Consider the following 19,744-nt stretch of genomic DNA (forward strand, 5'->3'; position numbering starts at 1 on the left):
CCCACACATATACACACACAAATTATTCAAATGTACCGACGACTTATGGAGTCAACACAAGGTCTGTGGCACCATAGGCTCTTTGATCCATAGGTGGGGTGTCTGAAGATCACTTTGAGGAGTGCAAAGGGAATAATGGGGCGGCAGGTAGCCTAGTGGTTAGACCGTTGGACTAGTAACCGAAAGGTCGAATCCCCGAGCTGACAAGGTACAAATCTGTCGTTCTGCCCCTGAACAAGGCAGTTAACCCACTGTTCCTAGGCCATCATTGTAAATAAGAATTTGTTCTTAACTGACTTGCCTAGTTGAATAGTTCAGAACAAGTGACCTGGTTCCTGGTCATTAAGGCAAAACGTTTTGCAACAGAAAACAAAAATGAGCGTTTCTTATTGGACAGGTTTAGTTGTCCTCCCCGTTTCGGAGCATTTCCTTTATTTTTGTGGCAACTGAACATGATGCTGACGTCTCTGCTTTCTGCAGGAGAGACCGAGCCTGGTCTTCTGCAGCCGCAACTGTTTTGTCCTCCACGCCGCAGCCACACAGTCCAAAGCCACAGACAGTAAGGTGTGTATCTCTAACTGGACACTTGTCTTGACTCTTCACTTTTTCTCTCTTAGCTTTTTGAGAACCTCACTGACACCAGTATAGTAGGTAGACAGACGACAAGGCAGGATTGTTACAATAGGTTGTAGATTGCATGGAGAATGAGTGGATTTATGTGTTTTTATTTTAGCGCAGTGAAATATTCTAACATGGTCTAACAATGACCACAGCTGGGCAAACAAAGATGCCATTGCTGAGAGTAATTAGCATGATACTTTTCATTGGATTCCTAATGAGTAAACTCTCTTTTGCAGCCAAACATCTCTCCTCTCTTGCCTGAGTCGTCGGTCAAAGAGAGCCCGTCTAAGGTGCTCCACAAGTATAGCAACAACATGTCCACACTGGACGTCCGCTGCCTGGCAAAGCTGCAGCCCAAAGAGTCTGCTCCCTCCAGCCCCCCTCCCATCTCCTTCCCCACAGAGAAACCTAAGCCGGACACCCTCAAGGTGACGGTCAAGCTCAAGCCAAGGCCCCGAGCAGTCCACTCTGCCAGCGGGGGTGGTGATGACATGTCGCCCCGCCACCACAAGCGCTGGAAGGGCCTGCGCTGGCGCAAGTGGAGTGTACACGTCGTGTTTCCCACTAGAGGCAGCCTACTGTCCTCTCTGCCCGGTGAGGATGAGGTGGATGAGCTGCTGAGGAAGCTGGGTGCCTCTCTGCGTCCCGATCCCCTCCCCCGGGACCTGCGGCGTTGCTGCTTTTGCCACGAGGAGGGCGATGGCATGACAGACGGACCCGCACGCCTCCTCAACCTGGACTTGGACCTGTGGGTACACCTGAACTGCGCCCTGTGGTCATCTGAGGTGTATGAGACGCAGGCGGGCGCCCTGATCAACGTGGAGCTGGCCCTGCGGCGGGGCATGGCGGTGCGCTGCACCTACTGCCAGCAGACAGGCGCCACCAGTGGCTGCCACCGGCTGCGCTGCGGCAACGCCTACCACTTCACGTGCGCGCTCAAGGCCCAGTGCACCTTCTTTAAGGACAAGACAATGCTGTGTCATCTGCACCGGCCCCGTGGCATCGGCAGTGGCGGTGACAGGGCCGTGGCGCCCGCCACTCCCCACCACGACCAGGAGCTGCGATGCTTCACAGTTTTCCGCCGCGTTTACGTGCAGCGCGACGAGGCGCGGCAGATGGCCAGCATCGTGCAGCGTGGCGAGCGCCGGCACACGTTCCGTGTGGGAAGCCTGGTGTTCCACACCGTGGGTCAGCTGCTGCCCCAGCAGATGGCTGCCTTCCACTCAGCGAACGCCATCTTCCCCGTGGGCTACCGGGCCAGCCGCATCTACTGGAGCACACGCCATGGCAACCACCGATGCCGATACCTGTGCTCGGTTGAGGAGAACGAGGGCCAGCCGGAGTTTGTGGTGCGGGTGATAGAGCAAGGCTACGATGACCTGGTGCTCACCGGCGCCTCACCCAAAGGTAAGAGGGCAGGGTGGGGTGAAAAATCGACCTGGGTCAAATACATAAGTCAAATACTTCAGGTCCACTTATGTCCAAAATGTGCAAACAATTCGAAAGCAACATCAAACTCACCTCAAATACTTTGACAAATGCATTTGCCTGGTGTAGAAACAGGGTGAAGGATTGTTAGATAAGATGGTTAGAAAACCAGCCAAAACATGGGTTAAGGTTAGATTTACACAAAGTAAAACTAGACACATCCTGATAAATGAATCTAGTAACATCTAGTTACCCTGACTGTTGAATCTCCCCTCTGTGTTGTAGGTGTATGGGACAAGATTCTGGAGCCTGTGGCTGACCGGCGTAATGAATCAGGAACTCTAAAACTGTTCCCCGTCTACCTGAAGGGAGAGGACCTGTTTGGATTCACCGTCACCGCCGTCACCAGGATCGTAGAATCGGTAAGAGCAGAGATGGCAAGAGAGAGTAAAATGAATAGTCTGAGAGAGTTGAACGTTTTAGGTGGGTGTACAGTATAGCAGTTTGGTTTTGTCTTTTGAATTGGTTTGGGCTCATTTTTTACACTTTTGTTAAAAGCTCCAATGCAAAATAACTTCAACTCCATTAAGTGCTTTAAAGTAAAAGGCTTTCCATATGCACTCTAAGTACTTTGATGAAAGGTTCTCCATCAAACACACTTTAGTTGTATCTGACTTTGCAGTTGATTATGAAAACACTTTTTCAATCTAAGGTTAAGTGGTGTAAGAGGATGTATTTTTTAAACTCCCTGTAGGAAAAACAGTTCAATAAATCCACTCATGTATCTTCATGGAAACCTGAAATGTACTATTGAGTGTTTAAAGTAAGATGAATACTTAATTGCAGCTTGTAATTAACAACTATTGGTTATTATTGACCCATTTTAATGGATTGAACTGCTTGAAAATGTAAAATAATATACACTGCTCAAAAAAATAAAGGGAACACTAAAACAACACAATGTAACTCCAAGTCAATCACACTTCTGTGAAATCAAACTGTCCAGTTAGGAAGCAACACTGATTGACATTAAATTTCACATGCTGTTGTGCAAATGGAATAGACAACAGGTGGAAATTATAGGCAATTAGCAAGACACCCCCAATAAAGGAGTGGTTCTGCAGGTGGGGACCACAGACCACTTCTCAGTTCCTATGCTTCCTGGCTGATGTTTTGGTCACTTTTGAATGCTGGCGGTGCTTTCACTCTAGTGGTAGCATGAGACGGAGTCTACAACCCACACCAGTGGCTCAGGTAGTGCAGCTCATCCAGGATGGCACATCAATGCGAGCTGTGGCAAGAAGGTTTGCTGTGTCTGTCAGCGTAGTGTCCAGAGCATGGAGGCGCTACCAGGAGACAGGCCAGTACATCAGGAGACGTGGAGGAGGCCGTAGTAGGGCAACAACCCAGTAGCAGGACCGCTACCTCCGCCTTTGTGCTAGGAGGAGCAGGAGAAGCACTGCCAGAGCCCTGCAAAATGACCTCCAGCAGGCCACAAATGTGCATGTGTCTGCTCAAACGGTCAGAAACAGACTCCATGAGGGTGGTATGAGGGCCCGACATCCACAGGTGGGGGTTGTGCTTACAGCCCAACACCGTGCAGGACGTTTGGCATTTGCCAGAGAACACCAAGATTGGCAAATTCGCCACTGGCGCCCTGTGCTCTTCACAGATGAAAGCAGGTTCACACTGAGCACATGACAGACGCCGTGGAGAATGTTCTGCTGCCTGCAACATCCTCCAGCATGACCGGTTTGGCGGTGGGTCAGTCATGGTGTGGGGTGGCATTTCTTTGGGGGGCCACACAGCCCTCCATGTGCTCGCCAGAGGTAGCCTAACTGCCATTAGGTACCGAGATGAGATCCTCAGACCCCTTGTGAGACCATATGCTGGTGCGGTTGGCCCTGGGTTCCTCCTAATGCAAGACAATGCTAGACCTCATGTGGCTGGAGTGTGTCAGCAGTTCCTGCAAGAGGAAGGCATTGATGCTATGGACTGGCCCGCCCGTTCCCCAGACCTGAATCCAATTGAGCACATCTGGGACATCATGTCTCGCTCCATCCACCAACGCCACGTTGCACCACAGACTGTCCAGGAGTTGGCGGATGCTTTAGTCCAGGTCTGGGAGGAGAACCCTCAGGAGACCATCCGCCACCTCATCAGGAGCATGCCCAGGCGTTGTAGGGAGGTCATACAGGCACGTTGAGGCCACACATACTACTGAGCCTCATTTTGACTTGTTTTAAGGACATTACATCAAAGTTGGATCAGCCTGTAGTGTGGTTTTCCACTTTAATTTTGAGTGTGACTCCAAATCCAGACCTCCATGGGTTGATAAATTGGATTTCCATTGATTATTTTTGTGTGATTTTGTTGTCAGCACATTCAACTATGTAAAGAAAAAAGTATTTAATAAGATTATTTCTTTCATTCAGATCTAGGATGTGTTGTTTAAGTGTTCCCTTTATTTTTTTGAGCAGTATATATTTGTGTGTGTGTGTGTGTGCAGCTCCCTGGAGTGGAAGCCTGTGACAGATATACTTTCCGGTTCGGACGCAACCCTCTCATGGAGCTCCCCTTGGCCATAAACCCAAGTGGCAGTGCCCGCTCAGAACCCAAGGCCTGCAGCCATGTCAAGAGGTTGGTGTTAAGGTATTCTGTGTCATTTTACACTTAAGTTCCTGCCATGTTTGTTTTGGTTGATCACTGTTTTATCTCTGCAACACATTGTCTTTGTTCCATCCACAACAAGGTGTTCGCTCTCTCTAATTCAGTATCCTCTTTCTTTATGCATGTTCTTCCTTATACTTTAACTTCACTGCTGCATACTTGGAAGTCAAAATCTTTAAGCTTTAATTTGTTTAAATCACTGGACAACTCAGTAACAAAAGATAACTGGCTTCCCTCATCACTGTTTTCTTGAAATAGTCATCCTTCAATGTCACATCTGTTTTCAGTCAGCATTGTACATCTTGCTGTCTTAGTGCCCTGGTGACACATAAGTGACACATTAGCGCTATAATGACACATTCGCTGTAAAATAATGCTGATGTTAAACATCCTGGGTTCCTGGAATGGTATATCTGCTCCCAGCCACACATTTAACTGCCTTTCCACCCCAATAACTCTGGCTTGCTTCTCGTTTGGTGGAACACCGCTTTCCCCGGAGGACCAAAATGAAGCCTATTCCTGGACCTTTAAATGGAGATTATCCATTGGCCGTGTCTGTTAGTCCAGAAAACCACCATAATGCAGTCCCACTTGCCATCGATGTCATACGTGCATAGAAATAGAATAAGTAGAATGGTAGTACTGTGTTTCTATTTCGATGGTCATATGCTACTTCCTGCGGGAATGCTTCAGGGTGTTGTATGTTTTGGCTCCTCCTCTTCCCATAGACCTCACACTTTGTCCAGCACCGGCATCGTCTCCTCTAAGTCCATGCAGACGGTTGGCAGCGTGGGTGTGGTGGAAGCACCGGAAGAGGTGATCCCCAAGCAGTTTGCATCCGTCCCCTTCCAGTACCGACGCATGAAAGCTGAGTGGAAGAGCAACGTGTACCTGGCGCGCTCCCGCATTCAGGTGGGCACCTCTGCACTGTGCTAGGGCTACATGCAGACTCTACTCAGGCCCTGATGCACATTCAATATAATTGCCTAACTTATTCAGGCACAGAAGTATCTCAATCCATTTTGCTTGATGCACATTGATTGAATTCAATGGTTGCTTTTGTGGTAAGTAAGTACAAGTTACCTGTTGGCTTATGAGGGCATGACTGATATGGCATCATTTGATATCATTCATAGTGGTGGTTTGCTTTCAGATTCATTGAGTTCAGTGTTTGAGGTATTGACCCTCTCTGTCCTGGCAGGGGTTGGGTCTGTACGCCGCCAGGGACATTGAGTCCCACACCATGGTGATTGAATACATTGGTACCCTCATTCGCAACGAGGTCGCCAACCGAATGGAGAAGATGTACGAATCCCAGGTGAGTTCATATGTTTGCCCCAAGACTAAATATCATCCCCCTTCATATCTGGCCTCTTAACATCTACATGATAGAAGAATGACAATGTTGTATCTTCCATGTTATTCCCTTGCTGTGGTGCAGAACCGTGGAGTCTACATGTTCCGCCTGGACAGTGAGCATGTTGTCGATGCCACCATCACTGGCGGACCAGCAAGGTAAGAGTTTCCTACGTTCAGAATACATCATTTCACCTTACTTGTGTTACATTTCAACGCTGTGTAAATGTGTCGCTAGCATGTAGGAAAGTCGTTTACCTTTGGCATCGTCCTCAGATACATCAACCACTCCTGCGCCCCCAACTGCATCGCCGAGGCCGTGAGCTTGGAGAGAGGCGACAAGATCGTCATCAGCTCTTGCCGCAATATCCAGAGAGGAGAAGAGGTAAGATATCCTCCTTTCATTAGCAATATACCTCGTTATTGAAAGTAGAGACTGGAGACACATTGCACTGTGGCTAGTGGCTACCTCAGCCATGTAGCATCAGCTAATGTTTAAGAATGGTCTCGTCGTATCAAGCATGCATAGAATTGTGCATCGTTTTTGTCATTGAAGTAATAAGCACCTGAAGTGTTGATCTGATTTCCCTCTCTCTCTCAGCTGTGCTATGACTACAAATTTGACCTGGAGGACGACCAGCATAAGATCCCTTGTCACTGTGGTGCGGTTAATTGCCGGAAATGGATGAACTAGAACAGGGACAGTTGGGGCAAAATACAGGCTACAACACTTCCAAATTATGGCGTGCACACACACATTCCTTATCTTTTTCTATGCTTGTTGGTTCATCAGCCGAAAAACGTTGTATTACTTAAACAAAGACAACTTATCAGGGCAAGACACTGACCGCAGAACTGTTAGAGAAGACTAAAGAGGGAAGGAGCATCGCAGGCACGAAGACAATTCTTTTTATGAGGCTGAGAACTGAGTCTTTCACTATATATAGTAGTGGGTAAATGGATTAGGGGAGGGTGTTTTTTTTAACTATATATAGTAGTGGGTAAATGGATTAGGGGAGGGTGTTTTTTTAACTATATATAGTAGTGGGTAAATGGATTAGGGGAGGGTGTTTTTTTAACTATATATAGTAGTGGGTAAATGGATTAGGGGAGGGTGTTTTTTTAACTATATATAGTAGTGGGTAAATGGATTAGGGGAGGGTGTTTTTTTAACTATATATAGTAGTGGGTAAATGGATTAGGGGAGGGTGTTTTTTTAACTATATATAGTAGTGGGTAAATGGATTAGGGGAGGGTGTTTTTTTAACTATATATAGTAGTGGGTAAATGGATTAGGGGAGGGTGTTTTTTTAACTATATATAGTAGTGGGTAAATGGATTAGGGGAGGGTGTTTTTTTAACTATATATAGTAGTGGGTAAATGGATTAGGGGAGGGTGTTTTTTTAACTATATATAGTAGTGGGTAAATGGATTAGGGGAGGGTGTTTTTTTAACTATATATAGTAGTGGGTAAATGGATTAGGGGAGGGTGTTTTTTTAACTATATATAGTAGTGGGTAAATGGATTAGGGGAGGGTGTTTTTTTAACTATATATAGTAGTGGGTAAATGGATTAGGGGAGGGTGTTTTGGGGTAGAATTCACCAGTTCACCAGGAGAGTTTTGTGCTGGCCACCGCCTTATTTAGTTATTGAGGCAGGTCCTCTGGATTATGAAATATATATATATACAGAAATGTAGACACCACTGAACAAGGAATGTACAGAGAAGACTTCCTTAGGGACAAAGCTAAGGGATTATTAACTTGCACTAAAACAAATTTAGTCGAAAATACTTGATTCCATGAGTCAGTTTTTTTCCTTTTATGTAAAATACGAGAATTTTTGTATTTATTATTGAATCGCCGGCGAACTGCTGCCCAGGTTTTCAGTCTGATCAGAACGTGTTACTTTATACAAAGTGTAAATAGTCAATTAAGTAAACAATTGACCAAATGCTACCATAACTACATCATGGCTGGGTGATACATTTTTTTGGACAAAAGTATTTAAGAAGGATGTCATATCATTCTAAGAGTTTGTGTTGTATAAAACTGTACAGAATGTGTAAAAAAAAAAAAAATCTAGAGTATTTTTGTTGTATTTAGAATTAAGTTGCGTTGTCAAATTCTGACCACTTGAAGAATATGCGTTTCATTTTCCTTAGGACAATTTCTGTTTGCATTGACACACGCAATCAAAGAGAGCACCAATCACATTGAGACGACTGAAATCCTAACCCTAGTTAATCTAACTTGAATGTAGAATTAGAGAGAACTGTGAATTTAAGGTTGGAAGCCACCCATACCATCAGTTAGCTTCTTTAACTGTATGTGTACAGCAGTCACTCTGAGATTCACCTCATGCAGATAATGCTGTGCTTGGGGGAAAAATGCCTTTTACTTGCCAGTTGCAGGAGACTCAATTATGCTTTTCACATAAAATATTTTGTTTTTTGTTTACATTTCTTAAACATTCTGTTTAGTGCTGGCTAGTTGAGAAAAAAATATGTTACTGTATGATGTTTTTGATTTCTTTACACTCAATCACGAAAATTGGAATCTGGTACTAGCATTTCGTTGACCAGTTTGAAATGAAGTTTTCATTTGTGTGCACAACTTAAGTGAACTGTACAAAAGTTGGTATATTCAGTCTCGTTGTAATAAACAGTACATGGCATGATGTCTTTTTAAACTTTCAGAAGAATCAATTGTATATAATTTTCCATAATGGTTAATGAAATTTGTTTCTTGGATATTTTCTCCTCTTGTACAATATTCAGACCTCTTTAATAGTGTCTCTTTTCTTTGTCCTGTATAGTAATGTCTAAAAAGCCTTTTTGAAGTATACAGCGTGTGATGGGGTTTGGAATCAGAATCATTTACAAAAAATAAAATATTTTACATCTTACATTTTTGCTACTTTTCTCTGTGGGGGGTAAATGGATGACCATTTTAATAAGCGTCTGACAAAGAATTTTAATCAATTGCAAATTAGTCAAGGGATGTTCATACTTCAAATACACATTTAGTTGGTTGCCTCATTGCAAAAGAGAATAACTAATACAAAACTGCACCACATAACTTAAGAAATTACATTTGGATAAGGGAAAAAACTAGAACTCAAATCATGTTCAACCATCATAGCACAGTGCAGACCAGACCGTGAGTATGGATGATTTTGCTAGTATTGTGGGCATGACCCAAGACCGCTACATACTGTAGGAAATTCCATTTCTATTTACGTAGACTGCACACACTATCCATCACTTGGTCAATATACCTGATGTAGAGCTAACACAGTGTAGCCTTATCAATACAGTTTTAAAGAAGTTGCCTTGCACATTTCAAGGGCATGAAAAATACATAACTTCAAAAACAAACTCCAGTGATCAGAAAGAGATACTCCCAAAGAAATGTGTCAACTAAATAACATGCAGTACTGTATGTCATAGCAATTAATATCAGATTGTAATAAGTACAGAATAAAATGCAATTTAACTCTAAAACCCTCTAATACTGGCAGTCCATTGTTCTTAGTAAACACTTGTTTGGGACTTATACAAGATTAAACGTTTCTCTGAATTTTCTAATGCAAGAGTGCTGTGCAAATTGGATACAATTAAAAATAATTTGCATGATGCATTGTAAAAAATATCTAAAACAGGACATGGAATACTAATTTTCAAGAGGGGAAGTCGGGTATATGAATGACTACAGTACATATAGCGTACCCACTTAGAGCTCCATACTTTGTGCACGTCAGGCCGGAAGCAGTTCTGAAGACAAACAGCATTAGTTTTCTCCAAGTCTTCAAGAACACAGTCCGTATAATTAGTTCCATCCCTCTCTTGCTTAGTTGTAGCAGCATGCAGTACTCCCCCCATCCAGAGGGGGGGGGCAGTCAGCGTCTGGTATGTAACTAGTTGTGGGGTATCAACATCAGCCCTCTAACTGCCACTGCTGGGACTGAGAGCCGTTGCAGATTGCCGTGGCAACATATCCCTTGGGGCTGATTGGGTCGACCACGGCCAGGCATTGGCCCACTGAGACTTGATACAGCCGGTTGCTTTTCTGGAGAGGGTTGGAGGAAGACAGGGCCATGTGTTACATACAGAATTGGGGTAGAGTAGGAAGACAGGGCCATATGTTGCATACCCTGCCTTCAGAAAGTACACTATATATACAAAAGTATGTGGGCTATTTCAGCTACATCCATTGCTGACAGGTGAATAAAAATCGCTGGCACAGCCATGCAATCTCCACAGATCAACAGATTGGCCCGTACTGAAGCGCTCAGTGACATTCAACGTGGGACCATCTTACTGTAGGTTGCCAACTTTCCAACAAACACCTACCTGCCCGAATGCAATGCCAACTGTAAAGTTTGGTGGAGGAGGAATAATGGTCTGGGGCTGTTATCCATGGTTCCGGCTAGGCCCCTTAGTTCCAGTAAAGGGAAATCTTAATGCTACAGTGTACAATGACATTCTAGATGATTCAGTGCTTCCTATTTTGTGGCAACAATTTGGGGAAGGCCCTTTCCTGTTTCAGCATTACAATGCCCCAGTGCACAAAGCGAGATCCATACAGAAATGGTTTGTCAAGATCAGTGTGGAAGAACTTGACTGGCCTGCACAGAGCCCAATCCTCAACCCCATTGAACACCTTTGGGATGAATTGCAACGCCGACTGCGAGCCAGGCCTAATCGCCCAACATCACTAATGCTCTTGTGGTTGAATGGAAGCAAGTCCATGCAGCAATGTTCCAACATCTAGTGGAAAGCCTTCCCAGAAGAGTGGAGGCTGTAATCACAGCAAAGTGGGGGACCAACGCCATATTAATGCAAATGATTTTGAAATTAGATGTTCAATGAGCAGGTGTCCACATGGTCATGTAGTGTAGTCACACCCCTCAATTTATTTTTTTCTCCACATTTTGTGTTTCAAGGTGGGATTAAAATAGATTTGTCATTTTTTGTCAAAGATCTACAGAAAATACTCTGCCAAAAAGGAGGAAAAATTTGAACATTAGTTTAAATTATTTATATATATATAATTTAAACTAATCTTGATTACATAAGTATTCAACCCCGAGTCAATACAAGTTAGAATCACCTTTGGCAGCAATTACAGCTGAGCATTTTTGGGTAAGTCTAAACGCTTTGCACATTTATTTTTTACATTTTTCAAGCTCTGTCAAATTGGTTGTTGATCATTGCTAGACAGCCATTTTAAAGCAGATTTAAGTCAAAACTGTAACTAGGCCACTCAGGAACATTCAATGTCATCTTGGTAAACTCCAGTGTATAGGCCTTGTGTTTTAGGTTTCTGTCCTGCTGAAAGGTGAATTTGTCTGTGTCTGTTGGAAAGCAGACTGAACCCGTTTTTACTCTAGGACTTTGCCTGTGCTCTATTCAGTTTATTTTTATCCTAAAAAACTCCCAGTCCTTGGCGATGACAAGCATAATCATAACATGATGCAGCCACCACCATGCTTGAAAATATGAATAGTGGTACTCAGTGATATGTTGTTGGATTTGCATTCAGGACATACAATTAATTAATAACTTCATCATGCTCAAAGGGATATTCAATGTCTGCTTTTTTTTATCTATCTACCAATAGGTGCCCTTCTTTGCGAGGCATTCAAAACCTCCCTGGTCTTTGTGGTTGAAATTCACTGCTCAAATGAGGGACCCTACAGATAATTAATTGTATGTGTGTGGTACAGAGATGAGGTAGTCATTCAAAAATCACATTGAGCACTCAGTGAGTGCATGTGACTTTACTGCTTCACTTATTTAGGCTTGCCATAAAAGGGTTGACTACATTTCAGCTTTTCATTAATTTGTAAAAACATAATTCCACTTTGACATTATGGGGTATTGTGTGTAGGCCAGTGACAAAAAAAGAATAATCTAAATTTAATCCATTTTAAATTCAGCCTCTAACGACAAAATGTCAAGGGGTGTGAATACTTTCTGAAGGCACTGTACAGAATGGAGGGAGAGGATAGAGACTATCTACTGCGCCTAATAAAGGAGCCCACTGGCGGTGGTTGAATAGAAGTGATTCCATCTCGTCATCACCATCATGATGCCCCGTGGTACCAGCTGTATACACCAGTTAAATGCCACAGTAATACTGAACTGTATTAGTCATATCAGTACTGGTTTGATGATGGTAGCAGTCATTGCAACAGTTGCTATAGCCCTATTTGCTTCTATAGATGGGTCAGCTGACGTCAGGAAAACGATGCGCACGCTTCAATGGGACAGAAGCCTGTTGTGATTCTGGATGGCCAGAAAGCTAGCAACAATGACAAGAAGCTGCCATGTCGTAGGTGACTCATTTCAACTAGTTTTATCTTGTTCTTGCTACCATGTTTTGACTGATGTCACGTCTCTGCTAATATGGCTAACCAACAACAGTAACGATGTATTTGAGAGCCAACAAGTGCAAATGTACTTATGTTTTCAATAAGCAAAATATAGTTTACATGTTGTCAACAATCCAAGCCCCCAGTAGTTGCGCGTGTGTCAGTTGTTGCTAAACAACCAACCCGTCTTTTATATACAGATATGGGGCTGATTTGTGGATTCAGCATCAGTGTGGGGGCTCTAGCTAACTCACCCCCAGGGTCCACTGCTGGGAGCCCCCTGAGCCGTGACACTTCATGAGGCGGGGTGGGTCTGACGAGCGGATCTCCGACATGTCCAGACACAGCAGGCCGGCTAGGATCAACTCGTGCTCCTCATCATAGGCCCACTCCTGGGGAGGAGGAAGAGGGAGGGAGGTTAGGGAGAGAAAGAAGAAGTATATACTGTATAAGGAAACCATGTCACGTGGTACAGACCCGAGTGAGGAATGTAAATTAATAAAAAAATGCCTTTATTCCATATCCAATAGACTGTATGGAATAAACCAGAATTTAAACTTTACCTACTCCCAATATTTATGACAAAAACGTTTCACGCCTCATTTGTCAGTAGACGACTTTACAAACAACCGTTCACAACAGAAGTTGTTGACCTCATCGTGTACCCAAGAACTGCTGCAGTAAGACAGAAGTTCACATGGAAAGAGAATAGAGATTGAACCGCATGAGGAAAAGAGAGAGTGGGAGAACTGCAGTAGCTTCAGCTGAACTTCTACCCCACACAGACAAAGTGATTCACTCTGCACCATTTTTACACACACAGGAAAGTGGAAGAGCTTGCCTAATGGAAGTGTATTTTTTTTTAGTTGAGGCTTGAAATGATAGAAGCTCTTCCAGTGGATGTGACAGGATGTACTGGTACAGTTCATGTATTTCCAGGTTGAGAGTGCACTTTCCCCGTCTAGCCAGGGTACCCTCCTACAAAAGTCAGTGTGGCCATAAACAATGGTTGAAATAAGGTAATGAAAGATTAGGAGATTGGAGGTCGAAAAATAACTCATTTCAGATTCTAGCACTAACCCTTATGTCCATGTCGCCAAACTAACAGAAGCGTCAAAAAGAGGTAAAGGTCCTATTATCACTGTAGATCAATCATAGGCTGGCAACATGAATAATGACTGCCAATGACACATAGTAGACCATATGATGGACACACAACCTATTTCTCTATCGCTAGGACGTTTCCCCAACCCAGATGGAGAATCTCCATTGGACTTTGTTTTAAGTACAGGAATAGGCTTAATCTGGATCGGGGGAACTAGTTTTGAGACACCACACCTCCACATCTGGGGTGAAAAGTGACGGCGCTAGTCAGACATTGAGACATACCGAAAATTGGACTTCTAACAAAATCGTCCCACAAACCCCTCTATGGAAAGATGAGACTACAATCAAATCAAATTGTATTTCTCACGTGTCGAATAAAACCAACAATGCAGTTTTAAGAAAAGTATTAACTAAAATAAACAAATAAAAAATAAAGATGATAATAGAAAAAATAACAGTAGCGAGGCTATATACAGTGGGTACCGGTACAGAGTCAATGTGGAGGCTATATACAGTGGGTATCGGTACAGAGTCAATGTGGAAGCCATATACAGGGGGTACAAATTAATATTTGTGTAATTCTCAAAACTTTTGGCCACGACTGTACAGTTGAAGTCGGAAGTTTACATACACCTTAGCCAAATACAATTAAACTCAGTTTTTCACAATTCCTGACATTTAATCCTAGGAAAAATCCCCTGTCTTAGGTCAGTTAGAATCACCAATTTATTTTAAGAATGTGAAATGTCAGAATAATTGTAGAGAGAATGATTTATTTCAGCTTTTATTTCTTTCATCACATTCCCAGTGGGTCAGAAGTTTACATACACTCAATTCGTATTTGGTAGCATTGCCTTTAAATTGTTTACTTGGGTCAAACGTTTCGGGTGAATTTTGGCCCATTCCTCCTGACAGAGCTGGTTTAACTGAGTCAGGTTTGTAGGCCTCCTTGCACACACTTTTTCAGTTCTGCCCACACATTTTCTATAGGATTGAGGTCAGGACTTTGTGATGGCCACTCCAATACTTTGACTTTGTTGTCATTTTGCCACAACTTTGGAAGTATGCTTGGGGTCATTGTCCATTTGGAAGACCCATTTGCGACCAAGCTTTAACTTCCTGACTGATGTCTTGAGATGTTGCTTCAATATATCCACATCATTTTCCTAATCTCATGATGCCATCTATTTTGTAAAGTGCACCAGACCCTCCTGCAGCAAAGCACCCCCACAACATGATGCTCCACCCCTGTACTTCACGTTTGGGATGGTGTTCTTCGGCTTGCAAGCCTCCCTCTTTTTCCTCCAAACATTATGGCCAAAGAGTTCCATTTTTGTTTCATCAGACCAGAGGACATTTCTCCAAAATTACGATCTTTGTCCCTATGTGCAGTTGCAAACCGTAGTCTGGCTTTTTATGGCGGTTTTGGAGCAGTGGCGTCTTCCTTGCTGAGCGACCTTTCAGGTTATGTCGATATAGGACTCGCTATACTGTGGATATAGATACTTTTGTACCTGTTTACTCCAGCATCTTCACAAGGTCCTTTGCTGTTGTTCTGGGATTGATTTGCACTTTTTGCACCAAAGAATGCGTCTCCTTCCTGAGCGGTATGACAGCTGCGTGGTCCCATGGTGTTTTTGCTTGCGTACTATTGTTTTTACAGATGAACGTGGTACCTTCAGTCGTTTGGAAATTGCTCCCAAGGATGAACCAGGTTTGTGGACGTCTACAATTTTATTTCTGAGGTCTTGACTGATTTCTTTTGATTTTCCCATGATGTCAAGCAAAGAGACACAGAGTTTGAAGGTAGGCCTTGAAATACATCCACAGGTACACCTCCAATTGACTCAAGGATGTCAATTAGCCTATCAGAAGCTTCTAAAGCCATGACATCCTTTTCTGGAATTTTCCAAGCTGTTTAAAGGCACAGCCAACTTAGTGTATGTAAACCTCTGACCCACAGGAATTGTGATACAGATTATTTCACTTATAATTCACTGCGTGTAAACAATTGTTGGAAAAATGACTTGTGTCATGCACAAAGTAGATGGCCTAACCAAAATTATTGTATGTTAACAAGAAATTTGTGGAGTGGTTGAAAAACTAGTTTTAATGACTCCAACCTAAGTGTATGTAAACTTCGACAAACTATCTCAGATATAAGACACAAACTTCCTTTTAGAATGTTTTTGTTGTTCCATGTAGTGAATCTGTTATTCAATGCGTTTGTATGGGCTAATAGCAAGCAGTAAGGACAATTCATATATTTTGGGGATACTTCAAGGGGTCTAAAAATTCTAAATCAAATAGCAAAATAATCCTTGGTATGATCTCCTTAAAACAATTCCATATAGCTTAGTTGTACCCCCCTCCCGCGGCTTAGACAGGGCTTAGATTCCTATGGGTTAAAGTGTTGATAAGCAGAGAGACCAGTAGAGGATATTTCACAGTATTGTGCCGACCCAAACCATGCTCTTTTCAGTTAATATCGTACAGTGTAGGGTCAGACTGATTTCTTTCCACACCTGTTATCAGGGCAGGTCAGCTTGCTTTTAGAATGCTGAGTCGTGCTTGAAAGTGCAATGTGAAAAGACAATATCCTAGCACAGTATGGTTTGGCCCTACAGATTACATACATTTTATAGATGTCCAAGGCAGAGGCGAGTTTGGGGTGGGGGGGTAATATGTTAGTTAGTGTACCTGTTCTGGGTTGTGAGTGTCACAGGACCTCAGCACCACGGCACCCCCCTTCTGGGTGGACCTCCCCTGGGCCACCAGACACTTGTCAGCCTGCAGGTTCCGTAGCTACAGAGAAAGAAAAGGAGAAGTGAGCGGTCTAAGGTGAAGACACTGTTGTGTCCCAGGTCATCTTTATTGCAGCCTGGCTGCGCATCTGAGAACATTGCTATGTTATATTAATGTGGTTCTGGCTTCAGGTGTTGTGAGATCTGACAATCTGCACTGTGCGATTGCAAATAAATACCAACTGGAACATGCCCATAAACTCAATCAAAGATAAATACCAACTGAAGTTACACTACCGGTCAAAAGTTTTAGAACACCTGCTCATTCAAGGGTTTTTCTTTATTTTTACTATTTTCTACATTGTAGAATAATAGTGAAGACATCAAAACTATGAAATAACACATATGGAATCATGTTGTAACCAAAAATGTGTTAAACAAATCAAAATATATTTTATATTTGAGATGCTTCAAATAGCCAATAGGATAGTCCCATCTGAAGCATCTCAAATTTATTTGGATTTGTTTAACACTTTTTTGGTTACTACATGATTCCATGTGTTATTTGATGTCTTCACTATTATTATACAATGTGAAAAACCCTTGAATTAGTAGGTGTTCTAAAACTTTTAACCAGTAGCGTATGTCCATACTCCAGACTATGCCACTGGAATGTACAATAGACCAACACCCACTCCACTGAATCTACAAGACAAGAATATTTAAAATGTCATTATTCTATTGAGGGACCTTATACCAACTGCCTCATTTCTAAGCCTATTTCCATAATTTTTGTTGATATCTTCAGAAAACCAGGTATGTTAAAGCTGGAAAACTTAAAGGTGAAACTTTTTATTTGTCCTCCCCCCGCGACGCTTCGCCAACAAAGCAAAGCAAATAACAATGGTTGTGGGGCGGGCAGTGTGTGGATTGTGGATTCCATCTTTAAGAAATCACTATGAAGTTTCCTTCCAGACTAACTAGAATATGAATGTCCTCCCAGGTAGACGGATGTAGCAGAGCTGTCTGTGGTTTATCAATATGAAATACATACAGTGCATTTGGAAAGTATTCAGACCTTTACTTTTTACACATTTTGTTACGTTACAGCCTTATTCTAAAATTGTTTTCCCCCACAATCTATATAATACCCCAAAATGACAAAGCAAAAACAGTTTGACATTTTTGCTAATTTATAAAAAATAAACTGAAATATCCCATTTACGTAAGTATTCAGACCCTTTACTCAGTACTTTGTTGGGTATGACGCTACAAGCTTGGCACACCTGTATTTGGAGTGTTTCTCCCATTCTTCTCTGCAGATCCTCTCAAGCTCTGTCAGGTTGGATGGGGAGGGTCACTGCACAGCTATTTTCAGGTCTTCCCAGAGATGTTCATTTGGGTTCAAGACCGGGCTCTGGCTGGGCCACTCAAGGACATTCAGAGACTTGTTCCAAAGCCACTCCTGCGTTATCTTGGCTGTGTGCTTAGGGTCCTTGTCCTGTTCGAAGGTGAACCTTCACCCCAGTCTGAGGCCCTGAGGGCTCTGGAGCAAGTTTTCATCAAGGCTCTCTCAGTACTTTGCTCTGTTCATCTTTCCCTCAATCCTGACTGGTCTCCCTGTCCCTGCCGCTGAAAAACATGCACACAGCATGATGCTGCCACCACCATGCTTCACCGTAAGGATGGTATTGGCCAGGTGATGAGCAGTGCCTGGTTTCCTCCAGACCTGACCCTTGGCAGTCAGGCCAAAGAGTTCAATCTTGGTTTCATCAGACAAAACAATCTTGTTTCTCGTGGTCTGAGAGTCCTTTAGGTGCCTTTTGGCAAACTCCAAGCGGGCTGTCATGTGCCTTTTACTGAGGAGTGGCTTCCGTCTGGCCACTCTACCATGAAGGCCTGATTGGTGAAGTGCTGCAGAGATGGTTGTCCTTCTAGAAGGTTCTCCCATCTCCACAGAGGAACTCTGGAGCTCTGTCAGAGTGATCATCGGGTTCTTGGTCAGGCCCTTCTCCCCCGATTGCTCAGTTTGGCCGGGTGGCCAGCTCTAGGAAAAGTTTCGGTGGTTCCAAACTTCTTCCATTTAAGAATGATGGAGGCCACTGTGTTCTTGGGGACCTTCAATGGTGCAGAAATGTTTTGGTACCCTTCCCCAGATCTGTGCCTCGACACAATCCTGTCTCGGAGCTCTATGGACAATTCCTTCGGCCTCATGGCTTGGTTTTTGCTCTAACATGCACTGTCAACTGTGGGACCTTATAAAGACAGGTGTGTGCCTTTCCAAATCATGTCTAATCAATTGAATTTACCACAGGTGGACTCCAATCAAATTGTAGAAACATCAAGGATGATAAATGGAAACAGGATGGATCTGAGCTCAATTTCAAGGCTCATAGCAAAGAGTCTGAATACTTATGTAAATAAGGTATTTGTTTTTATTCTTAATAAATTTGCCAGTATGTGGTATTGTGTGTAGGTTGAGGAAAATATTTCATTTAATCCATTTTAGAATAAAAAATATATATATACTGCTCAAAAAAATTAAGGGAACACTTAAACAACACAATGTAACTCCAAGTCAATCACACTTCTGTGCAATCAAACTGCTCACTTAGGAAGCAACACTGATTGACAATACATTTCACATGCTGTTGTGGAAATGGAATAGACAACAGGTGGAAATTATAGGCAATTAGCAAGACACCCCCAATAAAGGAGTGGTTCTGCAGGTGGTAACCACAGACCACTTCTCAGTTCCTATGCTTCCTGGCTGATGTTTTGGTCACTTTTGAATGCTGGCGGTGCTTTCACTCTAGTGGTAGCATGAGATGGAGTCTACAACCCACACCAGTGGCTCAGGTAGTGCAGCTCATCCAGGATGGCACATCAATGCGAGCTGTGGCAAGAAGGTTTGCTGTGTCTGTCAGCGTAGTGTCCAGAGCATGGAGGCGCTACCAGGAGACAGGCCAGTACATCAGGAGATGTGGAGGAGGCCGTAGGAGGGCAACAACCCAGCAGCAGGACCGCTACCTCCGCCTTGGTGCAAGGAGGAGCACTGCCAGAGCCCTGCAAAATGACCTCCAGCAGGCCACAAATGTGCATGTGTCTGCTCAAACGGTCAGAAACAGACTCCATGAGGGTGGTATGAGGGCCCGACATCCACAGGTGGGGGTTGTGCTTACAGCCCAACACCGTGCAGGACGTTTGGCATTTGCCAGAGAACACCAAGATTGGCAAATTCGCCACTGGCGCCCTGTGCTCTTCACAGATGAAAGCAGGTTCACACTGAGCACGTGACAGTCTGGAGACGCCGTGGAGAACATTCTGCTGCCTGCAACATCCTCCAGCATGACCGGTTTAGCGGTGGGTCAGTCATGGTGTGGGGTGGCATTTCTTTGGGGGGCCAGACAGCCCTCCATGTGCTCGCCAGAGGTAGCC

The 19,744-nt window shown here is 43.6% G+C and overlaps 2 protein-coding genes across 14 annotated transcripts in view; one reads left to right on the plus strand and one right to left on the minus strand.

Annotated features, from left to right (window-relative positions):
• Positions 1-8,984, plus strand: part of LOC106579599 (histone-lysine N-methyltransferase 2C) — a 339,418-nt gene extending 330,434 nt beyond the window's left edge. For 11 of the 12 annotated variants that reach the window (XM_014159658.3, XM_045702708.2, XM_082965973.1 and 8 more), the window contains 9 exons: positions 481-564; positions 858-2,028; positions 2,335-2,471; positions 4,559-4,701; positions 5,448-5,631; positions 5,921-6,037; positions 6,161-6,234; positions 6,352-6,460; positions 6,677-8,984. In XM_014159658.3, coding sequence (XP_014015133.3) covers positions 481-564; positions 858-2,028; positions 2,335-2,471; positions 4,559-4,701; positions 5,448-5,631; positions 5,921-6,037; positions 6,161-6,234; positions 6,352-6,460; positions 6,677-6,769 — 2,112 coding nt within the window. In that variant the 3' untranslated portion in view covers positions 6,770-8,984. The remainder of the gene's footprint in view (positions 1-480; positions 565-857; positions 2,029-2,334; positions 2,472-4,558; positions 4,702-5,447; positions 5,632-5,920; positions 6,038-6,160; positions 6,235-6,351; positions 6,461-6,676) is intronic. The other variant, XM_082965975.1, reaches the window with a different exon arrangement.
• Positions 8,985-9,026: 42 nt separating this feature from the next.
• Positions 9,027-19,744, minus strand: part of LOC106579603 (polypeptide N-acetylgalactosaminyltransferase 11) — a 52,356-nt gene continuing 41,638 nt past the window's right edge. For both annotated transcript variants that reach the window (XM_014159680.3, XM_014159679.3), the window contains exons 10-12: positions 16,263-16,367; positions 12,710-12,847; positions 9,027-10,147 (exon numbers count right to left, since the gene is read on the minus strand). In XM_014159680.3, coding sequence (XP_014015155.1) covers positions 10,016-10,147; positions 12,710-12,847; positions 16,263-16,367 — 375 coding nt within the window. In that variant the 3' untranslated portion in view covers positions 9,027-10,015. The remainder of the gene's footprint in view (positions 10,148-12,709; positions 12,848-16,262; positions 16,368-19,744) is intronic.

This window comes from Salmo salar, chromosome 19 (assembly GCF_965601325.2).
Source record: "Salmo salar chromosome 19, fSalSal1, whole genome shotgun sequence".
NCBI classification, from domain to species: domain Eukaryota; kingdom Metazoa; phylum Chordata; class Actinopteri; order Salmoniformes; family Salmonidae; genus Salmo; species Salmo salar.